The sequence below is a fragment of the Cyanistes caeruleus genome, chromosome 5, assembly GCF_971803275.1.
Source record: "Cyanistes caeruleus chromosome 5, bCyaCae1.hap1.1, whole genome shotgun sequence".
Classification (NCBI taxonomy): domain Eukaryota; kingdom Metazoa; phylum Chordata; class Aves; order Passeriformes; family Paridae; genus Cyanistes; species Cyanistes caeruleus.
Genome location: NC_141705.1, coordinates 7,765,997 through 7,788,748, shown reverse-complemented (window position 1 = coordinate 7,788,748; position 22,752 = coordinate 7,765,997). Strand labels below are relative to the sequence as shown.

At 40.0% G+C, this 22,752-nt stretch overlaps 1 protein-coding gene across 11 annotated transcripts; it reads right to left on the bottom strand.

The window, feature by feature from the left end:
* Positions 1 to 3,266: 3,266 nt before the first annotated feature.
* TACC3 (transforming acidic coiled-coil containing protein 3) lies at positions 3,267 to 22,528 on the bottom strand. 11 transcript variants are annotated; one of them, XM_086888735.1, is made up of 17 exons: positions 22,386 to 22,528; positions 21,549 to 21,609; positions 18,650 to 18,830; positions 18,368 to 18,513; positions 14,988 to 16,073; positions 13,753 to 13,852; positions 13,136 to 13,328; positions 12,098 to 12,144; positions 11,107 to 11,240; positions 10,371 to 10,482; positions 9,516 to 9,668; positions 7,126 to 7,202; positions 6,992 to 7,035; positions 5,889 to 6,049; positions 4,460 to 4,566; positions 4,123 to 4,243; positions 3,267 to 3,439 (listed from the first exon to the last, which is right to left on the bottom strand). In XM_086888735.1, exons 2-17 carry the CDS (start codon positions 21,605 to 21,607, stop codon positions 3,374 to 3,376), a joined length of 2,787 nt encoding a protein of 928 aa, XP_086744861.1. In that variant the 5' UTR covers positions 21,608 to 21,609; positions 22,386 to 22,528; the 3' UTR covers positions 3,267 to 3,373. The 11 variants fall into 11 exon arrangements, with proteins under 11 accessions (XP_086744861.1, XP_086744863.1, XP_086744862.1 ...); XM_086888737.1 differs by having other exon boundaries at positions 14,988 to 16,070; XM_086888736.1 differs by lacking the exon at positions 22,386 to 22,528 and adding an exon at positions 22,298 to 22,343 and having other exon boundaries at positions 14,988 to 16,070.
* Between the last annotated feature and the right edge of the window lie 224 nt (positions 22,529 to 22,752).

Here is a 22,752-nt window from a genome sequence, read left to right as displayed (position 1 = left end):
TTAAAGCCACAATGTCAGAACAGCAGTCTTTAACCATGCAGGAGACTAAAGTCTGTGCTTGGACAATGATGAATGCTCTGTTGAAAATTGGTTTTGGTGGAACAGGAGTGAAAATGGCTGTGAAAAAGGTTCAGTACCTTTGCTCTACCTTAATCAGCTCTGAGATAAAACACATCCTTCCCAAGTACTTCATCTGGAAACAGGTTGTCTGGAGAAGGAAGTATCATCCTCTGTTTGTACAGCACCTGACAATTTTTCATATAAGTAAAAAATAAAAGGCACCAAGTAGTATCACTTTTCCATCCTATAGCCTGCTTGCAGAACAGGCAGTTCACATCAGTAAGTAAATGGCAATAATGCAAAAAACAAGACAGCATAATTTTTAGTAAGCAAACACTAATCCTACTGAAACTCGTGTATTTTTCTACACAACAGCTCACACAAATTGACTAATATGTATTTAGGCACCTCCACTGTAAAGCTGAGTTCTGAGGGGACTGTCCAGCATTAGGATAGTCACAGGAACAATTCTTTAAATAAGGCAGGCAACACTTAAATGATGCTTTCAGCTAGGAATTACAAAATACCAAATTCTTACAGATGGTGTGACTGTTAATTTGGAGGTACAGATTGCACCTGCAGAGAAAAATCATCCAGCCTTTCTGAGCATTTTAAAATACAGAGGCCTTCCTTGCCACCTAGCCTTTGGTAAGGAAAATAGTTATCAAAGGTTATATCCAAGTTAGCCACTGAGGTTAAGCCTCAGGGACTCATACATAGAAAAGTTGCTCACTCTTCCCTGCTCAGTGCCCTGGCATTTTATAGCCATCTCCATTCAAGCACTGGTTTCCATGTACTGTCAGTTTTCTTGCAGGTATTGACACAAGCAGCAAACAAGAGAGCCCTGGGCAGATTTCCCATGGCAGGGGTCACAGATTACAGTAGGAATGTGGCAATTTCCAGTATTTAACATCAACAGGCAATAACTGGACACACAAGGAGTGATTCTTAACAAAATTTTTCATATCAGACAAAAATTTTCAGGCATCAACACAACCCTTGCACCTGTATCTGGCATGCCAGTCTCTACTGGTGTTTGTATTCACCTCTGTCAACACACTGGGAGTGGTGGTGTCTGTACAGCCACTGCATTCAAGAAACAACAAAATACATTTTAAGTCTCCTCACGTCACCTAGCAAACTAGACCAGAGATATTCTGCATCAATAATTGAAAGCCAGGGGAAGAATACAAAGTCATTTTAGCCTGAAAAACACAAGGAGGAAAGGAAGAGCCCAGTGCTCCCTGATGCAGCAGTTTCCCTAAAGGTGCACACAAGCGGTGCAATGCTTTAGCACCTGTAGCACAAAACATTGCCCTATTTATTGTCACTATTTACAGTTCACTATTTATCATACACTGTGCAGTTCTTTATCCATTCCAACAGAAATCCATAAAAACAATTGTCTTACTAGCATTAAGCACAACTCGAGAAGAGACAGCCTCCAGCACTGCAACGTGAAGCAGCACCCCATAAAGCCCCTATTTCAAAGGGCAGCAGCTACACCTTGTGGAAGTATTTAGGATTGCAGGCTAATAAATATCCCTTTATCCCTGAAACACTCTGCCCTTTGCTACCCCTCTTTTTATGCACAAAGTGAACCTGTATAACACAGTGATCTATTGTAAAACAGCAGCTTCAACCAGTCACTGCTCTTTCCCCCAGACCAGTCTGGCTCATCACACCACAGCAATGATCCAACACCAGGGAGCAAAGCACAGCTCTGGCCTCTGGGACTGAAGGCTGAGCCCTTGCTAATTGCAGCCTAATAGCAGCAACTTCCATGCCAAGCTCGTGTCTTGCCCAGAGAATCTGTGGATAACCCACCCTGGGAAGTGTTCAAGGCCAGGCTGGATGGGGCTCCAAGCAACCTGGTCTCATGCTCCCTGCCCATGACGGGGGGGGCTGGAATGAGAGGATCTTTGATGTCCCTTTCAAACCATTTTATTGCAAATCTAATAAAAATTTGTTTCCATAACTATGACGTTTCCCAAATTAGACAAAGTATAAGATTTCTCATCAGTATGGCTGTCTATTTAAAAAGGAACATCCCAAGGGAATCCTACAACCTGAAGCTGAAGCAAAGGATAGTGAGTTTTGGTTTTGTACACTCTTCTACAGCTATTTCTTCTCTTCCATCTGCCACTTTCCTAAGCCACAAGTTAAAAAGTACAGCACAACTTCTACAAGAGCCAGGCATTTAACATCACTGCCACTGCTGTCACTCTCTCACCTTAGTGCAGAAATCACAAAAACCCCGCAAATCACAAACCTGAAGCACATTGATTAACTGACTTTGATCTACAGGGTGCTCCTGCTACCTACACTGAGCAGTAGCTGCCTCACAGAGGAGCTGACTCTGGACTTCAAGGCATTGCTGCTCATTTTTCCACCTGCCCAGGCAGACTACATTGATTTAAGGGAAGGGCTCCAAGTGCAGCTCAGCACACTCAGCAACAACAGCACTTCTGAAGAAGATGCATCTACAAGTCAGGGAAGTGAGGAAATAAACTCCCATGTAATTTTATAAATCTAAAGTTATAGCTTGCACTGAGACAATCCTGCTGCTGTCTGTCAGGTAATAACAGCTTATCCAAGATGTCAGCTATTGCCTAGGGCTGACTTCATCGCAACCTGTGACCTGCAGCCCACAGCTCTCAAGACTTTCCATTACAGGCAGGACCAGTGAGATTGACTGGAGATTTTGTAGTCAATAGTGTCAGACAGACTAATGACATGGAAAATCCCAGAGAAGGAGAGCAGCAATCAGTCCTGCCATTAAAACCTCTGCTTGGCTTATCTGCAAAAACAAAATCACTCCAGCGCATCTTAATAATAATAAAAAAACCCAAACCCACAAATCAAAGCCAAAGTTTAGTTCCAAGTCTTTTTAAATTATTAAATACTTTATAGCATTTGTGCAGACTCAGTTTTACTTCAGTCTTGTAACTTTGGAATGCCTTGATTTAAGTGATAAAGCAGCAAGTTCAAAACAGAGACAATGCTCATGGCAACCTTCCCCAGCAAAGCCAGGTCAAGAGTATAGAGCTTTAGAGTTCTTACACAAGGTACACTCACTAAACTTTTTTTCCTTTGAGCAATGTGTGAAAATGCTTTCAAAGACATCATTACTTACTGGAAACAGCAGTTGAATTTAAGTTAATAGATATTTCCTAGAAAAGATACAGCCAATAATATAGAAGATAAATGTGAATCAAGAATTTTTATTTTTTCCCCACATACATAAAAAGTGAGTGAACACACAAGACAACAATTTAGAGAAAATAAACATATTTACAAGACAGTTAAGATATCAATTTTTTTCCATCTTCAAGATCAAGTCATCACAGATTTTCGTTAATTCATCATTTTCTTTAGTCTGTGGAAGAAAAAAGGCAAGTTTCAGGTATGTCCAAACTATGTTACAAGCTTGTAGTGAGCTGAATTGCAGTAAGTCCTGTTTGCTAATAAATGCAACATAAAGTCCATTTACATGATGGTGGCTCATGCAAATTTCATGTAAAGGACAGTCTACTATGCCAAAGGTCACAACATGGCCTCCTTAGGAGACTCAGGAAATGAGCCAGAATCCACTATACTGTTTCTGCTTCTTCCACAGACATTCCCATAATACATGGAGACCTACTAATCCAGGGAAACAAGGCTTTTGGGACTCAGCCTTTGTAAGGGACACCAAAATTCAAGATATGGACAGTTTTAGATTTTAATCTTCACAAGACAGACTCTGTAAAATGATGCCTTGATACTTCTACTGATATGTGGCAATTTCCTGTTTGTAGAATTCTTTATAATCTTCTCACACAGGAGCCCAGATTGGTTTGGAAACAAACCCTGTGCTCCAAAAAAATCTGAACATAGAGGCAAGTCCTGACATGAGAGTTGTGCCTTATGTCTCAATGCTAATTTCCCAAAGTCTGCCAGGACAGCAGCCATCCAAACCACCACGGTTAGCAAGGTATCTCCTAGCCCTGGTACAAAGCAGTTCCTGACCTAGTCTAAGGCAATAGCTTGAAGAGACTCACCCATGGCATTGTGACTGACCTTTTGCTCAAGGCTTTTCTCTAAAGACTGGATCCTCATCTGTTCTTTGCGCAGAGTGGCTTGAAGTGCTGCAGTCTCTGATTTTGCTTTGCTGCGAACCTGAGCAATTTCCTCATTGGCTCTGAAACAGATGTAAGATGGTGTTTAGATCCCCTCCAGACCGCACAGCAAAGCTCTCACAGAATCTCACTAGATGCTTGTACTTTGGATTAATCACCAAATGAAATATTTAATTTAAATTTAAGCCAAGTTTTGGCGCTATTAAACCACATTCTGCAGCAACTGTGAAAACTATGTATGTCACTCCTGCTACCTGGCTTCTTGACATGGTACTTACTGCTTCAGCTTTTCTTCAGCATGTGCTTTGAGTGCCTGGTATCTCTGCTCCTCTTTCTTAATTCTAGCCAAGTAATCTTCTGCACATTTCTTCAGAACTTCTTCATTCTGTCCCAAAACCCCAAGAAGTTCAGTTAGCTGTTTAAGCTAGTAGATGGAACAGTCTCCCCACTTGACAAATGGGTTATTTGACTACACCTCAGTGACAGGACTGACTGGAATAACAGGAACTACTGTGAAATCTGACAGGCCTATATGGACTAAACTGCCTCCTTTCAACTACCTTAACTTTGCAAACATTCATTCACCATATTTCCCCCCAATACATTATTTAGTAACAAACTCTACTAAAGAAGGTCACTAAAATAACAGTCACTATTTGGTTTTGTTTGTTTTGCTCCTATTTTTTTTTTAAATCAGCTTTGTATTAAGTTACAATTGTCACAAGAATAGCTAGAAATCCAACTTCTCCATAGAACCCATGGAAAGATTCAGGCTTTGGACCCTGATGTAAACAAATCCAACACTAATAGCAAGAAAATTACCTTGGTAGTCACACTATGAACACATTTTATTAACTATTGTAGGAAGTTGGAACTGTTTGAAACAATTACTAAGACTCTACTAATTGTAGATCTTGAATTTAGTAACTGTGTTTCCTAGTTGTGTTTATCGCTATGCTAAGGAAAGGGCCTCTGGATTTAGGGTGGAGATGGAAAGGACACAAGATGAAGGAAGACTGACATGATAGCAAAGAAGAAACTGAAGTTGTTACAGACACTATGCCTGTTTCTAAAACTTAGACTTATTATGAAAAGTCTAAAGGGCTAGTTTTTGAGTTTTAGTAAACAGGAACATTAAAGGAAAACTGAATAAAAAAACCTGAAAGTACTTCTTTTACACACCAATCAAATCAATTTTTATGCATTTCATAGAGTCAGAAACCATAGCTTATACTCCTCATTAGCTTCCTTCCTCTAGCCTCTGAAGAAGCTGCAGAACAAAGGCTTGACTTTAGCTTTAGAAAAACCCCACAAGCATTTTAGTAGGGAGAACCTAATAACCTATTATTCTGACTTGTAATTGCACATCCTCTTGATTATCCATTAAATATGTAGGGGAAACAAACTGCTCTTATGCAGCAGTTGCCACATAAGAGTAAGATTAACAAAAAAGATGTGTTGCAGCAAGAAACAGCTCACTTCTGTCTGAAGAAACTTTGACTTGAAGTAAGATGATATCTTAGAAAGCAGACACTAAATACAACAAATTAGTAGTTTTTTATAATCTTTAAATAAACAACTTAGCACCTGGTTTTACAGGTAGTCCCTATACTATCTAATTAATGGCTACTCCAGAAAGTTCACTACTTCCTCACCACTAAATCTCCTTTATTTTGGAAGGATATTATTAGCATTCAATCATCTTACTTTATGGTAACCCTCTAATGCATCTTTCTGTTTTTCAAGTCGCTTGAAGAGCTCAGAGAAGGACTTCTCCATAGAATTCAGATCTGAAATAGCTTGCTGCTTCTCTTCCATCAGCTTCTGTATTTCTTTCCTTGAGATTTCCTTCTGCTTCTGAGCATCCTCTAGAGAAAGTGGAGTTAACCCATGATAGTTATTGCTTTAGCACAAGACCAGTTCCATAGTACAGACAAACAACTCCCCCACCTTCAATTCTTCCCCTTACAAAGGTCTCATAACACAGCCTCACCTGTAAAGACACTATGTCTCTGCTTTTAAGAAGTCTTTGTATCTTTGTTATATATTTCCTCACACCAAACACCATGACAATGCTTGCCAAAAGCATTTTTTCTCCTACACTGTAGTCAAAATACTCCACTCAAGTTTACCCTAACAGGAGCCCTGAATGCTGTGATAGGAGCAAGGAATCCAAAAATATTTTTCATTAAACATACACAACAGCTGGAAGATCTGGAGGAGACTAGGATAACAAGTCAGACTAGCACAGCAAACTTTCAGAAGAGGCTTGGGTTAGCACACCCAAGTTATGTTTTCCATGGCCTTAGAGGAGGAGCACAAAAGAGCTGGCACAGATGTGCCTATTTCAGCTTTGAGCTAACAAAATGTAACTGTATAACAAGAGCTTCACTGGATGTCTTTCCTAGTTTCAAAGCCACAAACTTGACTAAAGCAAAAGGCCAGATCTGTCCAGCAAGAACTTCTAGTGATACCTTGCCATTTAAATGATGTCAAATTATAAACAAACACAAAGTACTGACAACTGGATCTGCCAGTTATAATAAACTAACAGCTCACACTCCAGTGGAGAATAAGAAAAAGTTGTGTTCATGCTTGATTCAAAAAGTTACCATTACCTGTCAAGTGATATCATATCTGTATGAATATGCATAAAATTGTTAGTCTGCTTTGTCTTAAACCTTACACTTACCCCAGAAACACTTGAAATGCTAATGTCAGAGATGAAAGACTACTAACCTCCTTTAGTAACTCTGGGCTAAGCATGCCCCAGCCCCCCAAGGCACTCAAAGTGTAAATATGGAACTTACCCATAATTTGTGTTATTGTCTGTTCAAATTCAGCAACTATTTTCCTAAAAACCATGAAAAAGAAAAGTTGAACATAAGTAAGAAAAAGCATCTGGAAAAACTAAGTAGCTATAAAAGTCAGGACAGATTCATACCCCATTTCCTTGTATTCCATGTGAAGCTTATCATACTTCTGACTCCATTTCTGAATCTCCAGCTCTTTCTCTTGAACCTTTGAGGGTGAAAAGGTAAGCCTTTACTTTTTGACAAAAATAGATAAAAGATTTAATACTAAAAACAGTCTGAAGATCAGCTTTTAACTTAATAGAGAGAAAAAAAATTAAGTTCTTATTCTTAATAGAATCAAAATTGTTTAATTACAAACTTGACTGAAATAAAATTTATATATTTTGCATATATGATTCCCAGCACATTGCCAGTATCTCTTCAAGTGGCAAAATCAGAGCCAACTCAGCCCAATCTACCTCTTGGCTACTCTTACTCAGTATCTGTGTAAATAACTACAACTTCTGAGAGAACACAATGGGCCAAAGAACATTCTCTCAAGTGACACACATTTCTCTCATCTACAGCACAAACAAAAAAAAGCACTCCACAAACCTGCTGATATTAACATGAGAGAACAAATACCAGAAGCCTGTTCAAGATCAAATTGCTATTTGCAGTAACTTATACTCAACACGAAATTAGGGAATGTGGAAGGGGGAGAATTAAAAGATGCCTCAGTTCATTTGAGAATAATGATACCTACTTCATATCAGCTAAACTAAAGCAGAGCTTACAGTAACAAAATTAAGCAGCACAAATATTCTTTGCTAAACACTTTGTGCAAACTCCATAACAAAGACCTCAAGACAAAGTTATGTTTAAAAACTAACACAGAGCTGACTGCACCGTGGGAGGCCTTCAAAGACAAGAGGCTGAAAATACATAGAATAACCTGGAATTTAAAGAAAAAGAAAAAGCTTGTAATTACTGTTAGTTTTGTCACAAAACTACATAGTAACTATACTACACTGATTTTTCAATATTTATTTTAGAGCAATCTAATTTTAAATATATTGTAATATTTCAGGTGACAGGAAGCAGGACACTAGTGAAAAAAATGTACAAACTATTAAGAGAATTAGTAATACTTAAGCTAGAAAAAAAATTACAAAAGTAAAAGTATGTGAAGATAGAAACAAGTTAGAAACTTGCACTTGCAAGCTCAAAAAGGGTTCAGTAGACCCCAAAAAGCAAGTGCTCCTAAGTGCTGCATTTCATCAGAAGGAAAAAAGTGAAAACTTTCCTCATATTCCTGAGTTGTTTCACAGAAAAAAAAAAATTTAGTCTGTCTTCCTTTCCAGTTGATACTGTAATTCCAGACCTTTTTATTTCAGTGACACAGCTGGAGTCATCCAGTCATACCGGCAACAATGTTTGCAGGTTTAAAGTAGTTTTTGCAACATGAAAGAGCAGCACTTTTAAGATATTGCAAGCTTTACCCCTTGCTATTATATAGATTCTTTGTTTTAGATCAATACACTAAAATCTGTCCCCTGTCAAAGCCACATTTACTTTCTTGCACTAGACAATATGCTGGGTGAAAGTCACCTCCTAAAAGACAGAAAGTAAAAGTTATTCATAAAAAAGCCACTATCTCCGTGCTCTAAAACAAAAGAATAACTTAAGCAGCAAATAATCACAGGTCATCTTTGTTTGGTGTCCCTAGTGCCACTGACTACAGTAGAGCAGTCAGGAAATTTGAAAACTCCAATTTTTGCTGAAGTAATACAATTAGCTTTAAGGACATTTATGCTTAAATAGTCCTCTTACATTATTTAGTGTTTGTAAGGTTATATACCTCAGAAGTCATAATGAATCAAGTACTCAAATTTTAGAAATGAGTGGATATAAAAGTCTTCTTCCATCAGTCAGAAGATTGGCTTTTAAAGGCAATTTCTGTAATTACAGAACAGGCTTAAAATCTTTCCAACTACTTCCCTCCTTCACTAACATCCTTCTTCTCTGGAGTGAGCTCCAGATCTCACCTTCACAGCTGGACACAGCTTCACAGCTGAACAGACTATTATGCTTTCACATCCCACAAGAAAAGAATTCATCACAGCACTGAACTGGCACGAGAGTTTTAGCTTGTTTTAGGGAAATTACATAAGTCACTCCCTTCCATTAGTATGAAAATGTATTTCCTGCCTCTTGAAAAAGTATCCAGGTCACTGATATTAAGCCTAACCCATCTCATAACATGTGCCTTTTAAAAGTGACCAGATCTAAGGCAGAACCTGACTAATAATGAAGTTTGTCCTATTCCTTTAAGTGTTAGCTCTAAAGAGTCCTATGCCTACAGCACCCATCAAGTCCACAGAAAGCTTTTCATAACGAGATACTTCTGTCAAGTATGATGAAAAAAAACCTGTAAAGTAGGGTTTTTTAAAGTAAAGTAGAGATTTATCCAAGACAATCCAAAAAAGAAGGACCTTTCAAGGCTATGGCAAGTTCTGCTTCAGAAGGGCTCCCATACCTCTCTCTTGACCAGTTCAACAGCTGCATCCATGTCTTTTTGGCTGTATTTTAGCACATCTATAATAGCATCCACTGCAGTGTTTGTAGAAGCGGCAAAAGGGACTGGAGGAACATCACTACTCAGGGAGTCTGGAATTAGGGGAGCAGCATCCTGAAAAGAAAAATGCAAGGTTTCAACAGATTCCTACTGTCATACATTAACTAGGTGTACACATGTTATTTGATGCCAAGTCAACGTATCTCACTTGAACACACAAGATACCTCCAGAATTTAGTTAGCATAAAACTTTCTTACTTTGGAGTTGACCAGCTCTTAAGAAATACGTACAAGGTAGAAGCAGAACTGCTATCCACCAATTCCAGCTATCAGAAACAAAGCAGATGATACCATGCTGCTCCACACAAGTGAAAGAGAGACCATTTCAGGATGAGCTGCTGTGGGCAGATCTGTTCAAACTATAAACCACAGCTGCAAAAGCATCCAGTTTAACCTAAGTGCTTTTCATCCCACCAATGCAATTACAATACAAAGCTTGCCTTTTGTAGCTTGACTTACATTTAAAAAAAGATTACTTGACTAGACCACTCTTAAAAACAGCTCAAATTCCCTCAGATCCTGTGCAATGGCATCAGTTTCCACAAAAAATACTTTTAATACTTAAGAAAATGTTCATCACAAAGTTCAACTTTGATATAAATGAGTATCCAACCTGGTTTAAAACAACAGTTTAAATAAACATTCATCACATTCTGCAATCCCTAAAGTATCTACATAATTCTTAAATCCAGAACCTAGGCTACCCCCTTCCCAAACTATCAACATAAAAGCTGATAGCATTCCAGACACCCTTACAGAAGTTGTAAATGTTCCCAGAAGATCTAGTCCTTTTGGTTTTTCTTCACTCTGAAGACTCACTAGAGGCTTTCCAGCTTCCTCACACAAGTTACTTAAATCAGCAACAGGACTGAAAATGAACAAATGTAACACCATTACATTCAAGTACTGTTTGTCTTTGCAAAGCTCTTGTACCAGCTCAGTCTGTCCAGCCAGGCCAGGGCAGTGATTGTCCCCCTGTACCCAGCACTGGTTAAGCCACACCTTGAATCCTGTGTTCAGTTTTAGGCATCTCACTAGAAGGACATTAAGGTGCTAGAGCATGTCCAGAGAAGGGCACAGAGCTGGGGAAGGGTCTGGAGCACAACTCTGATGAGGGGCAATTGAGGGGGCTCAGCCTGGAGAAAAGAAGGCTCAGGGGGACCTTCTCACTCTCTAAAGCAACCTGAGGGGAGTTTGTAATGATGTGGGAATTGGGCTCCCAAGGAACAAGTCTAGATGAAACAGCCTCAAATTTCACCAGGGGTGGCTTATATTGGACATTAGGTGAAACTTCTTCACTGAAAGGGTGGTCAAGCATTGCAACAGGGAAGTCACCAGACCTGGAGGTATTTAAAAGATATGTGGATGTGGTACTTGGGGACATGGTTTAGTGGTGGACTCCCCAGTGCTGGATTAACTGTTGAACTTGACAATCTGAAAGGTCTTTTCCAAGCTAAACAACTCTGATTTTCTGAACTAAGTCAATACCTACCCAGGCTGAGATGGAGCTGTCATGATGCTCTCATTTGATTCAAAAGTACCACAAACTGGCTTTCTTGGACTGTCTCTCAACAGAGGGTCAAACTTCAAATACAGTGACTGTTTTCTCAAGGCTGATTCTTTGAACTGAAGGGAGAGAGGCATAAACTGGCAGATCTGCTGCTTCAGAGCACAACACACATCCCACCCACACACAAATAATCCTCTGAAGAGTGGGTGAGCCTATTCTTCAGTGGCCAGAGCACTGTTCTCAGGAGGAAAATTACATAAGAGAACTCTGTGCCCACATGCTTAAGTCCTTATGTAATATCAAGAGACCTCAATCTGCACACAGACAGAACCAAAAGGGTAAACATTAGCGAACTATTCCAAACCAGAAGAACACTGAGAAAAAAGCATAGTATTGTAAGCTGGAAAAGCAGTGTATGCCATTTTCTCTTTGCTCATAAAACAATAACAAACACAGCAAAACCAAAACAATTTTAATTCAGTGCATTCACTGTTCAGAGATACTCCTATTCTGGACCCAAGCAGAAGAAAGAATAACTAAGCTGAACAGATTAAAACATGACAAGCCCCACTTAGAGACAGATTTCCTGAAACTGGCCATAAAGCAAAAGAGCTTAGGAAAAATGTTTTTGAAACAATGATCCTGCACTTTTAAAGCATTATGTTCTAGCAGTTTTGGCCAGAAGTGAAATATCATTCACCTCAGTTCCACTGCTATTAAAGAAAAATAGCACCTTTGCACACTGACAGCCAGAGACCTTAGGTTTTTAGCTGAATTGCTTATAACTACATTTCCTTGCACCATCACCCCCTACCCAGCCTTGTCATCACATTTTTTGGGAATAAATGACAATTTCTAAGGACAATTCAAAGCAAAGTTAATTCATGAAAACATTTAAGGCTTGACACTTTCACCTTTGCTTTCTCCTCCACACTGCCAGGAAGGCAAACAAAATACTTAATGTCATACTTACTGATGAAGACCCAAACTGTTCCAGATAGTCTATGCCCATTCCAAAAACTGGAAAAGGAGGGAACAATACAATGAAGATGCAATACTGCCAAACTGTCCTACCACAGACAGAAACAAATACATGTGTGTATAAAACAAATAAATTCCTGCTCTCATTCTCATAACTTAGAGCTCTTCATTTGTTCAAAATACTGTCTTTTTATCCAGACCTGAAAAAAGCAAGGATTTCTGAGCTATGCAAACTTATAACTTCCATTTGTTCCCAAATACTTGTAAGAATATATAGGATTTAACATACAGCTGAAGAACTTCTGATGTTCTATGGTTAAAGTGACAAGCACACTCAGATATTACTATACACAATGTCCCATGAAAGAGCAAGATTGTCAATCTCACCATTAAAATTAGCACACAGCTCAGATTTGAAGTATGAAGTTCAAAGATCCCAATTCAGTGATTCCACTCCAATATGAAGGTAAGTGACAAACTGCACTGCAGTCAAACCATTTGCTCATCCTTCCACATAATGCTCCTACCAGGAATAACCCTTCCAAGTGTTAAGTCACAGCTGTATAAGAAGCTCTCAAAACAAGCATGCTTGTCAGGAAGATCATTCACACTGCAATACCACACTAGTGCTAAGGCCTGCAACAACCTACAAGACTCAAACACACACCTGTACAGCTCTTGAGCTCTCAATTTACAAAGTCTGCAACACCAGAAATAATTTTAGTGGAGCAAATTTTCAGCACAGAAACTGCCACTGAAACTCTAAACAGACAGAATTTATGCTGGTACAGAAACTATCCCCACAGGCTGCTGAATTCTGATAGCCAGCTTTTTGAATTTAGCTTAAACCAGAAGTTAGAAATAGGCTTAGATACATTTCCCAGTACTGCTAGTCATTGTGGGTTCTGGAGTCCTTTCAGAAGGGCAGAATGAGAGAAAAACCAGAATCCATAATAAAACTTAAGTAGAAATGTATATTCACATTATTGAAACAATACATTTTCTGTCTGTTAAAAAGAAATGCCCTTACCTTCTGATGATGGTCTGAAGAGCTCTTCAGGTTCAGCATTAGCTGTCTCAACCGCTGTTACTTCAGTTCTGGGGGAACTAGGTTTAATTTCTTCTGCAGCCATTGACTTTTTTCTACTGTCAGTAGAAACCAAATTATCTTGAGAGGGGGCAACATTAGCTGGAGACATTTTAGATGGGCTCATTTGCTTCTCCTGATGAGAAAAACAAAATCCTTTTAATTGTCAAAATAATTATTTTAAAATGCAATGAAAATAATTTTAATGATCAAATTGGTTTGTCATAAACTGGGCAGCCAATATAATAGAACAAGTATACACAGGCATAAAAACTAAACTATCAACACTGAGCACAGCTCAGGAGTCACTTTTTTATAGTCTACACCCTTATATACAATTCCTGATCAAAAAAGATACTAAATATCAAGGTACCAAATTGATGTTACTTTCAGAACACAGGTCTGCACAGCTGACACACCCTCTACAGCTGCTGAAGATGCATAAACCCTAATTCTTAGACAAAATATCAAAAATAGGTTTCACAAGATTAAGTCATTAAGTCAGAACTCTGTTTTCTGGAACAACTTGGTAAGAACTGGCTATCCTTCCTATACCTTACCACTTCTCCTTTTCCTGGAAGTTCAGCTTCCACTTGAACTCCTGGCTTCATTTCTTCAGTTTTTGGCATGTCTTCTACCACATTCTGCTCAACAATTTCCCTAAAGAAAATAAACAGAATAAAAGAGGAAAACAAAAAATCAGTATTTATGTCACACAGTTTGAATTCTGTACTACCAGATGAACAGAAGAAAAGAGAGAAGAGAGAAAAACTCTCTTATTTGAGAGTTTCTACTGCCACAGCACAGGAAGCTTTACAGAGGGTGTGGATGTAAATTTACTGTCTCACCTGGTGACAACTTATGTGACACAAAGCTCTCCCTCCATCAGAAGCAGTAAGTCAGAACAGCATCACTTATTCATATTCATTTAACACTGCTCTTATTTCCATTTTTAGGCTCATTGCTTTTTTTTAAGTTAAAGATAGGCTCTTTGTTTAATTAGGAACAGAATTACATTCAGTCTGTTCCTCTTTCCAAGGCAATGCTGTGATTATTGGTGTGAACTTCATTAGAGAAGTCCAATACTCTACTTGTGTTGTCAGCAGTAAGTAAACTTTTCACCTTGGTAAACAGTAACCGATCATGTTACACAAGGAGCAAAAGTGCAAACATTTCTGTCAAACAAACAATTTGTGCCAGTCTAGTTCTGGCAAGCACCTGACTGTCTATAGTAACATTAATAACTAGACTTTCTAGGAAAGATAACATATTCCATCCTCAAATAAAAAGCCTGTGTGCTGTCAAAAAAAATGCAGCTTCAGACAGGTTTTTTTATTGGAGATAGCATTTAGATACCAAGAACATTTGGGGAAGAAACAGCACGTCAGAGTTTAGCAGGGAACAAAATTGCCTGATCCCTTCCCATGCTGCACTATGTGCAGCACTGCTGCCTACTTCCCTGTTTTATTTAAAGACAGTAACAGTCACCTGATTCTCCACACTTTAATCTTGGAGGAGTGGGGAAAGCACCACTTGAACAATGCTCTTTCCATCTAAGCCTATTCTCTCCTATTCTCCCAGACTTCAGAACACCTTTTGCCTAAAGCTAGTCATTTCAGGAATTTCCCCAGTTAAGGTCTTTGCTGTTGCAACATAATTGTGTTATAGATTACAACAGACTCTGCCAACCTGGGAGGGATGCAGTCTAAGAAGTAGGAATGGACTAGTCTGAGATACTGTCTAACTTTTCTCATGAATTCAAAGTGCTTCTGCATTCAGCTACAGATTCACTTACAGATTTTTGGGTTCTTCTTTCTCAAGAGTTTCACAGGTACTTGACCTGTTATCCTGCTCCACTGGAAGAGGTTCCCTTCTTGGTGAGGTACTCTCCTGTTCTTCTGGTAGGTGAGCTTTCTGAGAGCTGGGTTTAGAACACTCGGGTGAGGTGGAAATTTTAGAGCCTCCTCCAAACGGATTAAAGTTTGGATCATCAAGTTTATCCCAGTCAAATTTATAAGATCCTTTAGGAAGAGGGATTTCATCTTCCACATGACTTTTATTTTGCACTTCAGTATTCTCCGGTTTTGTTTTGGTAATAGGAATCTTTTTGGAAGGTGGCTTAATTCCAGGTCTTTTACCTAGTTTCTTAGGAGGTGGTTTTCTAGCAGTGGTATTATCAAAGTCAAATTCCAGTTTTACTGGTCCAGGCTTGGTAACATCAGGCTTTTCTGCAGGTTTCCCTTTGGAGACACCCAGCTCTTCATCAGGCTTTGAGTCTCCTGCAGAGGCTTTATCTGCTGCTGAAACATTCTGAAGCTTTGATTCTCTAGTTTTAAGAGAGTTACTTGCATCAGAACTGCTGGGACCTAAGTTACCAGGTGACTGTACAGGAGGTGTAGGTGCCTCTGCTAATACCACTGAATTATCAGTTTGGCTTGCATCTGTGGAAGCAGACTTCACACCCTGCTCAGAGTCACCAGTTGTTTGCTTAGGGGACAGCTTGGATTTGCTAGACTCCAGCTCGCTCAGTGCAGATTCTTTTTCAGAGATGAGAACCTTGTCTTCACCTAAACAATCTGTAGTTGCTGTGGTTGAAGCAAAAGGAACTGCATCACCCTGCACAAGAGAATCATTACTTTTTTCAATAGTTTTCTCAGGGCTGCTGGACACTTTTACAGGAGACTTTTGCAGATTTCCAGGAGAATGAGGCAACTGTACTGAACTTTGAAAAGGATTGATGTCATTTAAGTTATCAAAATCAAGACTGTAAGAACCTCGACTCCTCACTGGCATCTCATCATCCGGGTAAGGAGCCACGCTGACCTTCTCTGGCATTTGCGTATTGCTTGTTTCAGCTTCAGTCTTTTGTTGACATGTGCTGCTTTTAAAAAAAAAAAAAAAGAAAGATGACATAGTAATTTTGCAGGCATAGTTTGAAATTATCTTTAGAAAGATTTGCAGAAGTAGCTTTGCATGGTCTTGTCACCTAAACAGTCAAGGCTTATGATCTCTGGTAGACGTGAAACATAGGGAGATCAACCCCTGAAGTTCGTCAGTGTTCTTAAGCTACCTGCTCTACACAGCCTTGCCACATTATGCCAGTCATCCCTGGAGACTGCTCCACTCACCACAGCATTTGGACATTGCCATTTGGACACTGCTCTTTCACTAGGCACCGAAACACATTGCTGAAACAGCAGCGCAAACACAAGCACATCTTGCAGTACCACCTTCATGCAGATTCATCTGAGTCATGACAAACGAGTCTGGGACCAAACCAAGTCATGATTCAGGTACTCCCACACTAATTATTACTTTGTCTGAGCATTCTGGCAAATATTTTTCCCCCCACTGAAAGTATTCATCAGCATTTGATTTTCGAGGGCCTACATACAAAAAGGGAACCTGGGTTTCAGGCACTCTAAATTCTGTACAACAGCAGATCTGAAGAGCAGAGTGATATACAACAAAACACTTCTCCAGTAAGAGAAAAGTAAGATTTTCTAGTAAAAGACACAGGTTAAACAGTTTGTGTACTCGTTCTTGCTGAGTATTCTACAAGTTATTGCTCTCCACTTTATTTCCCCAAACTCTACACAACTTCTGAAAGCTCAGCCTCAGACTACAGAGAGTTAAGCCATTACTTCCTGAAAGAGGATTTCCTCCCATTGTTTTCTCCCTCCATAAAGTTATTTCTATGTGCCATCCTTATCTGCTGCAGAACAGAACATGATTAAAAGCCACTCACTAAAAACTCCACTTTGATAAACTTGAAAGCAGAGGCGGGAGATAAGAGCTGAAGAAGTTCTTCTCACCCGGTTTGAGCACCTCTTCCCGGCAATAGCTCAGCCCCAGGCTGCGACTACTCAGGTCCCTCCCACTCTGCTTGACTGTTTAACCTAATAAATGCCAGTCAGGAGGGAGATACCTGCTTAGAAGGTCAATCACTTGTGACGAGTCAAAAGCGACCCCGTACAGCAACACGGAGCCCTTTCCATTATTTGCTACAAACAAATCCTCGCATTTTAAAACTAGAGAGGACACGTTAAGTACAAGCAGTGCATTGATACAATCATGCCCTAACTGAAATAATTCAGTGCTGATCCTTTAAACTCACTTGAACCCTATAAGTACTAAATCTTTGTTTATTTGTGCAAGCAATGAGTTTGGGGCATAAATACCATTACATTATTTAATTGTGGTGGTTAGTACAGAAATAGCTTTCTGAACTAGTTTGTACATGGAAATGAACAGTTGAAGCAAATATATACACTTAAAGAACATTTAAGTGTTGCCACCTTTTCTACTTTCTCTCCCTCCCAACAACAAAAACAAGGATCAAATGAAAGTATGGGGTAGTTAAAAACAAACAAAAGGGTGTATTTGTTTGCAGAAGGCAAAACTGAGACCTGAGACTTCTTGCTGGTGGGATTACAGGTGTTAGATGTCTATAGTAGTTTAAAGCGGGGGGGGGGTTACAAGTCAGTAACAAAAATTTGCATTTAATATTGTCACAAGACCCCCAAACTGAAACATTACAGAATTCATGCTCTTCTCCAAACAGCTACTATGAGCCACTTTGAGACTCAGGCTGCTAGACTATAGACGCACATAAACATGTTTACACTTGTGACTGATGTTATATTCACTTTGTGTTGCTTGATTAAAGGAAATCTAAATACTCCCCGACTCAAGGTGTCAATTCAAGCTAACCCTTCAGAAGATTTATCTCTTTAGATTTTACTCCTCAAGATACAACAGCACTTAACACATAAGATATTTTAAGGCTTAGCTTTAAGTCTTTAGCTTCAGAATAGTTTTACTCTCACACAAAAAACTTTACGTCAAACAAAGATTACAAAACTGTTTCTTACAGTATCTCTCCTCAAGGTATTTATCCATACCATAAGTTACCTTAATGAAACCAGTTACAGAGGAGTTAGAAATAAAGTTCAATAATTAATATTAAAATCAAAGTAAAATTTTCTTAAAAGTAATAAGTTACCTTGAAAAAGTTCATGAATTGGTCAGTATTAATTTTGGTCTTCTTGCACAATTTATATCTTGTTATAGAATAGAAAATTATTTTTTTAACTATACAGGTTTAAAATAGGCAAAATTAACTTGAGCATGTCCCACATGGGTAACATAGCAAGCAGCGGATTCACTACTCACTCAGAATAAGAGAGTGCAACTAAAACATCATCTGCCACATCTTCACGGCAATCGTCAAGTGCAAAAGCAGTCTGAAGTTTATCTGTCATAGTAGGACTCAGGATTTTTCGAGTGTGAGGATCTCTTTGAGGAGTTTGAAAGGTTACCTTAAGAAAAGGGTGGGAGAAAAAAAAAGGGAAAAACATTAGCACAGTATTTTTCAAGCACCAAATAGCACATGCATTCAGTAGAAGAGATCATAGAAGGAGAAAGAATAAAAAAAATACAAAACCAAAAGTTTACCTTCATCACTTTTCCCACACTTTTTGGTGGCAAGTTTTCTTTCTGGGACAGGCGAAGAATAGAAGGTCTCCCCGTAGGTTCCGGCGGCGCAAAGAAAAAGCCACAGTCTTCCACTGTTAAATCATCCTTAATGCTTCCTCCATTTTCTGCATTTTCTGCATTTAAAATCTGCAGACTCATTCTAGAACATCAACACACACAGCACCGCAGCATGAATGAGAGGGTGTGGTCAGCCAGATGCACTTCGAGATAATGGAAGAAGTTGGCAGTCTGGGATTGACTATCCAAGACTAACAGCTTCAAAGTGAAAGTTGGAAGCATTTCCTGGAAAGTCTTCACAGGGCCTTTCTCTGAGGTATTTAAAAGCAGCAGTGCAAAGCCCCACTGCTTTTGGTAGGGGCTTGAGAAGCTAATTGTTGACATTATACCTTCCACAGCTCACATTCTAGCCTTACTAATTAAGCTGCCTTACTAATTTTAAAGGGAGCTCAATGTTTCCCCATTCCCAACCCCTTCAGCCAGTGAGGTACAGCCACATCTCTTGTAGCAGGGCATCCAGCTAAGCAGCACAACTGCTTCTGCAAGGGGCAGATGAGACAGATGACAATCATCTGTTTACTCACATGGTCTCATTACTACATTGTACACCAGCAAACCACAGAAACAAATTTGGCTAGTTAGGGTGTGTTTGGGATCAGAGCCCTGAATTAAATTAGCCTTCTCCTGCACTGTCTGAGCATATGCTGCTCTTGTAAAGCACATAATACTTAGGAATCCTTTGCAGCACAGACATCACTGGTATGCAAATCTGAGAAAAATCATCATTAGAAAGGTATTTCTGAAATATTGTTTTTATAATGGACATGCACAAGCTTTGGTAGATTGTTAAATACTGATCTAGTTATACTAGTGTGAAGAAACTTGAAACTAAAGCCTTGGCTGCAACTAAGATTAAGGATGAAAATAAATTAAAAAAAAATACAAAGCAGCCTTAAAATCCACCAGGCAAGCCACCATGCTGTATGTACTTGAACTCTGCCTGCTTTTTATTCCCACTGGAGCCTCTGCTGTTCTTAAAAGTTAACACTAACACTCAGTGATGCACAGCTGCTTTTGAAAAAAAAAAAGCAACAGACAGAAGGTAAGGTAAGGCAAGGAAGATCTAAGCATAACCACTGTCTGTGAAGGATGACACCTGAGAAGTGCAGTTATTTATCGGAAAAACTGCTATCAAAGCGATTTATTTCATAAGAGTTGATGTATTCTCTTATCATGTGCAAGATTACCAGTATCAAGTGAAGAGACACTGGCTTTCTGCAATGTGTAACCATTCTAAGTGATCTCAAATGCTTGATTTGACCAAACATGTCATGACCTTAGCCTATTTTTCCATCATATATTCAGGATTAATCTAGAAAATCAGCTGAGGAAGACTACATATGATTGTTTTCAGTGTCATACAGAGGTAACAAGAACATTTCGACTGAAAATTTTAAGTCATGTTTTCAACCTCCTTTTCCCCTGTGTATTTAAATTTCTGTACATAATCCTTCAAACATTTCTCCACTCCTACATTAATCCTTACAGGAAAATTTGTTTCATACTCTCCACAGAACTCAGCTGCTTTGTCTGCAAGCCTGACAGCAGCACTTTCAATCAGCAATGGAATGCAAACAATAGCTGCAGAAGCAATGGCATGCAAAGCACGCCATTATTAGCTATATCTTCATTCCTTCTTTATTCATCATATTAATGTTTCAGGTTATTTTTTGTATTAAGTATTTTTACATTAATCACTTGTAGATCTTGAAGTGAACATCATTGCTTTCCTTTATTCCAAACTAAAATTGAGACAACAGATGAAGTGAATCTTTACAAACCTAATTTTTTACTGTAATTATTTTAGAAACAAGCCTAGGACACAGAAAATTTTTCAATGCCTTCTAAAACAAGCTCCATAAGCAGGTGAAGTTTGTTTGGAGACTTTTTCAGCTTTGTCATTGAGCTACTTGCACATCCCTGCTAAACCAAATAAACTGACAGCATATACATCTACCACTTTAGATATTAAATCTAAAAATCAAGTTTCTTTCTAGGATTGAAATATTAAAAGTAATTAATTTTATTTTAAAAATTTGCAGTCAAGATTTGATCTAAATTGTATTCCACAAGTTCATTAGCTAGTAGGTGTGATAAAGTAAAAGGGAAGCCTTATTCATATCTGTGTTTAAAGTGGTCAGCATCCAAGGCACACAAGTATTATGAAAGGCAGCAGGTTTTCTCACTATAGCACAGCAAAGTTCAAGGCCAGATGGGGCTTGGAGCAACCTGGTCTATTGGAAGGTGTCCATGTCCCTGAGAGGGTTCCCTCCCTGCGAGGGAGGTTAGAACCAGATGATATTCAAGGTCCCTTTCAACCCAAACTTTTCCATGGAGCTATCAAAGTTCACAAAAATGAAAACGCTCCTTGTTTTAGAAGAATAATTATGTGGGCACATGCAGGAAACCTACCATTCTACAATTAAGAATCAACATAAATTCAATGACATGACATCAGATAATTAATCCTCAGTCATCTATCATTTGTAAAGTGCTTCAAGCAACCTGTTGTTTAACAAAAAATGGAACCCAATATCCAAAATACCAACATGGTCTCAAATGTCTGAAAAGCCGCTGAACATGCAGGGCAGAGAGGGAATTTTTCTACTTAATTATCCTTCTGAACTCCTCCAGCACCCAAGATGCAGAGCACTCACTCATGGCAAAACATGTTGGTACGTGCAGTGAATATTTCCATACAAACTAACACAGAGCTGACTGATATATATTTATTTTCGTGCAAATATCTCACGTCAGAACAAATAAATACTCTCCCGAGAAGCAAGTCTATCCTAATCACCTTTTCCTGACTGCAAGGGAGGAGCAGCAAGGGCAGGGAGGGCTTTTCAGGAGTTCCATCCCTGCCCATCAAGGCTCCGAGACGTGTTTTAAATAAAAAAAAAAAAAAAAACAAACAAAAAAAACCTCAAAGAAAAACCCGCAAAAACCCAACCACAACCCTGCTCCAGTTCCTGACTCACCCCGGGTTACCCATCAACCCCGTATCATCCTCAAAACACACAGAGATGCTCCCAAGACCCTCACCTCACCCCCAACTTCAGTGGGGCGGAGCACCTGAGCTCCGGCCATTACCCCCAAGCTCCTGCCTTCGCTTCATCCTTAAACTGACAGAAATAACCCCCAAATATCTTAATCTGAAGCTCACAGAAGTGCTCCTGACACCCCAGACAAGGAGACACCCCCGGTCCCACAGCACCCCAAGCACGAATTTCGCTAAAATCCCCAAGCATCACACCACCCCAAGCACGAATTTCGCTAAAATCCCCAAGCATCACACCACCCCAAGCTTACTCTGGGGTCCTCAGTCCCCTCATCAAACTCAAACCACCTCAAGCTTAGAGGGGTCACCAAGCCTCCCCCCAAACTCACAGGGTAACCCCAGAGCTCCCCTACCCCAGTACTCCAGAGTCACAGAAAGGCCCTAAACCCTCTCCCAACCCCAAGCTCCCAGAGCGGTCCCCGAGCGGTCCAATCTAACCAAGAGGCCCCGACACAGCCCCTCCCAGTCCCACACTGCCTCAAGCTTACAGAGCCCGAACTTCTCTGAGCCTTCCCCCGCATCGCTCACAGAAGAGTCACCGAGCCCCCTGCAGCACCCAATCTCACAAAGGGATACCTAAACACTTCGCCCCAGCCTCTCACCGCCTTACAGCGGGGTCCCCAAGCCCCGCGTACCTGCCGGCAGTTCCCGGGACGAGGCCTCAGGGCGCTCAGCTGAGGCGGCGCACGCTACACCCACCACCGGCCGCAACCCCTGCGCCGCCGCCACACGATTTCAAACCCAACGGAAGCCCCGGCCCGCCAATGAGGGAGCGGCGTCCGGGGAGCGCCCGCCAATCAGAAGAGCGTCCTGAGGGAGAGGGGCGGGGACAGCGCCACGCGTGACCGTTACGGCCCCCCCCACACACCCCCCCCAGCGTGCGCCCCCGCGCGGGGCAGAGCGGGCAGTGCAGGCGCGGCTCCGCCCGGGACAAACTCCCCGC

Bases quoted from the DNA above. Each gene is read 5' to 3' on its own strand.
- TACC3 (XM_086888735.1), bottom strand. From the start codon at position 21,607: ATGGAACTCCTGAAAAGCCCTCCCTGCCCTTGCTGCTCCTCCCTTGCA. The intron at 13,329-13,752 runs GTAAGGTATAGG...TTTTCTCATCAG, and splicing joins TTCCAGGAAAAGGAGAAGTG to GAGAAGCAAATGAGCCCATC. The intron at 11,241-12,097 runs GTAAGTATGACA...CTCTCCCTTCAG, and splicing joins AACAGTTTGGGTCTTCATCA to TTCAAAGAATCAGCCTTGAG.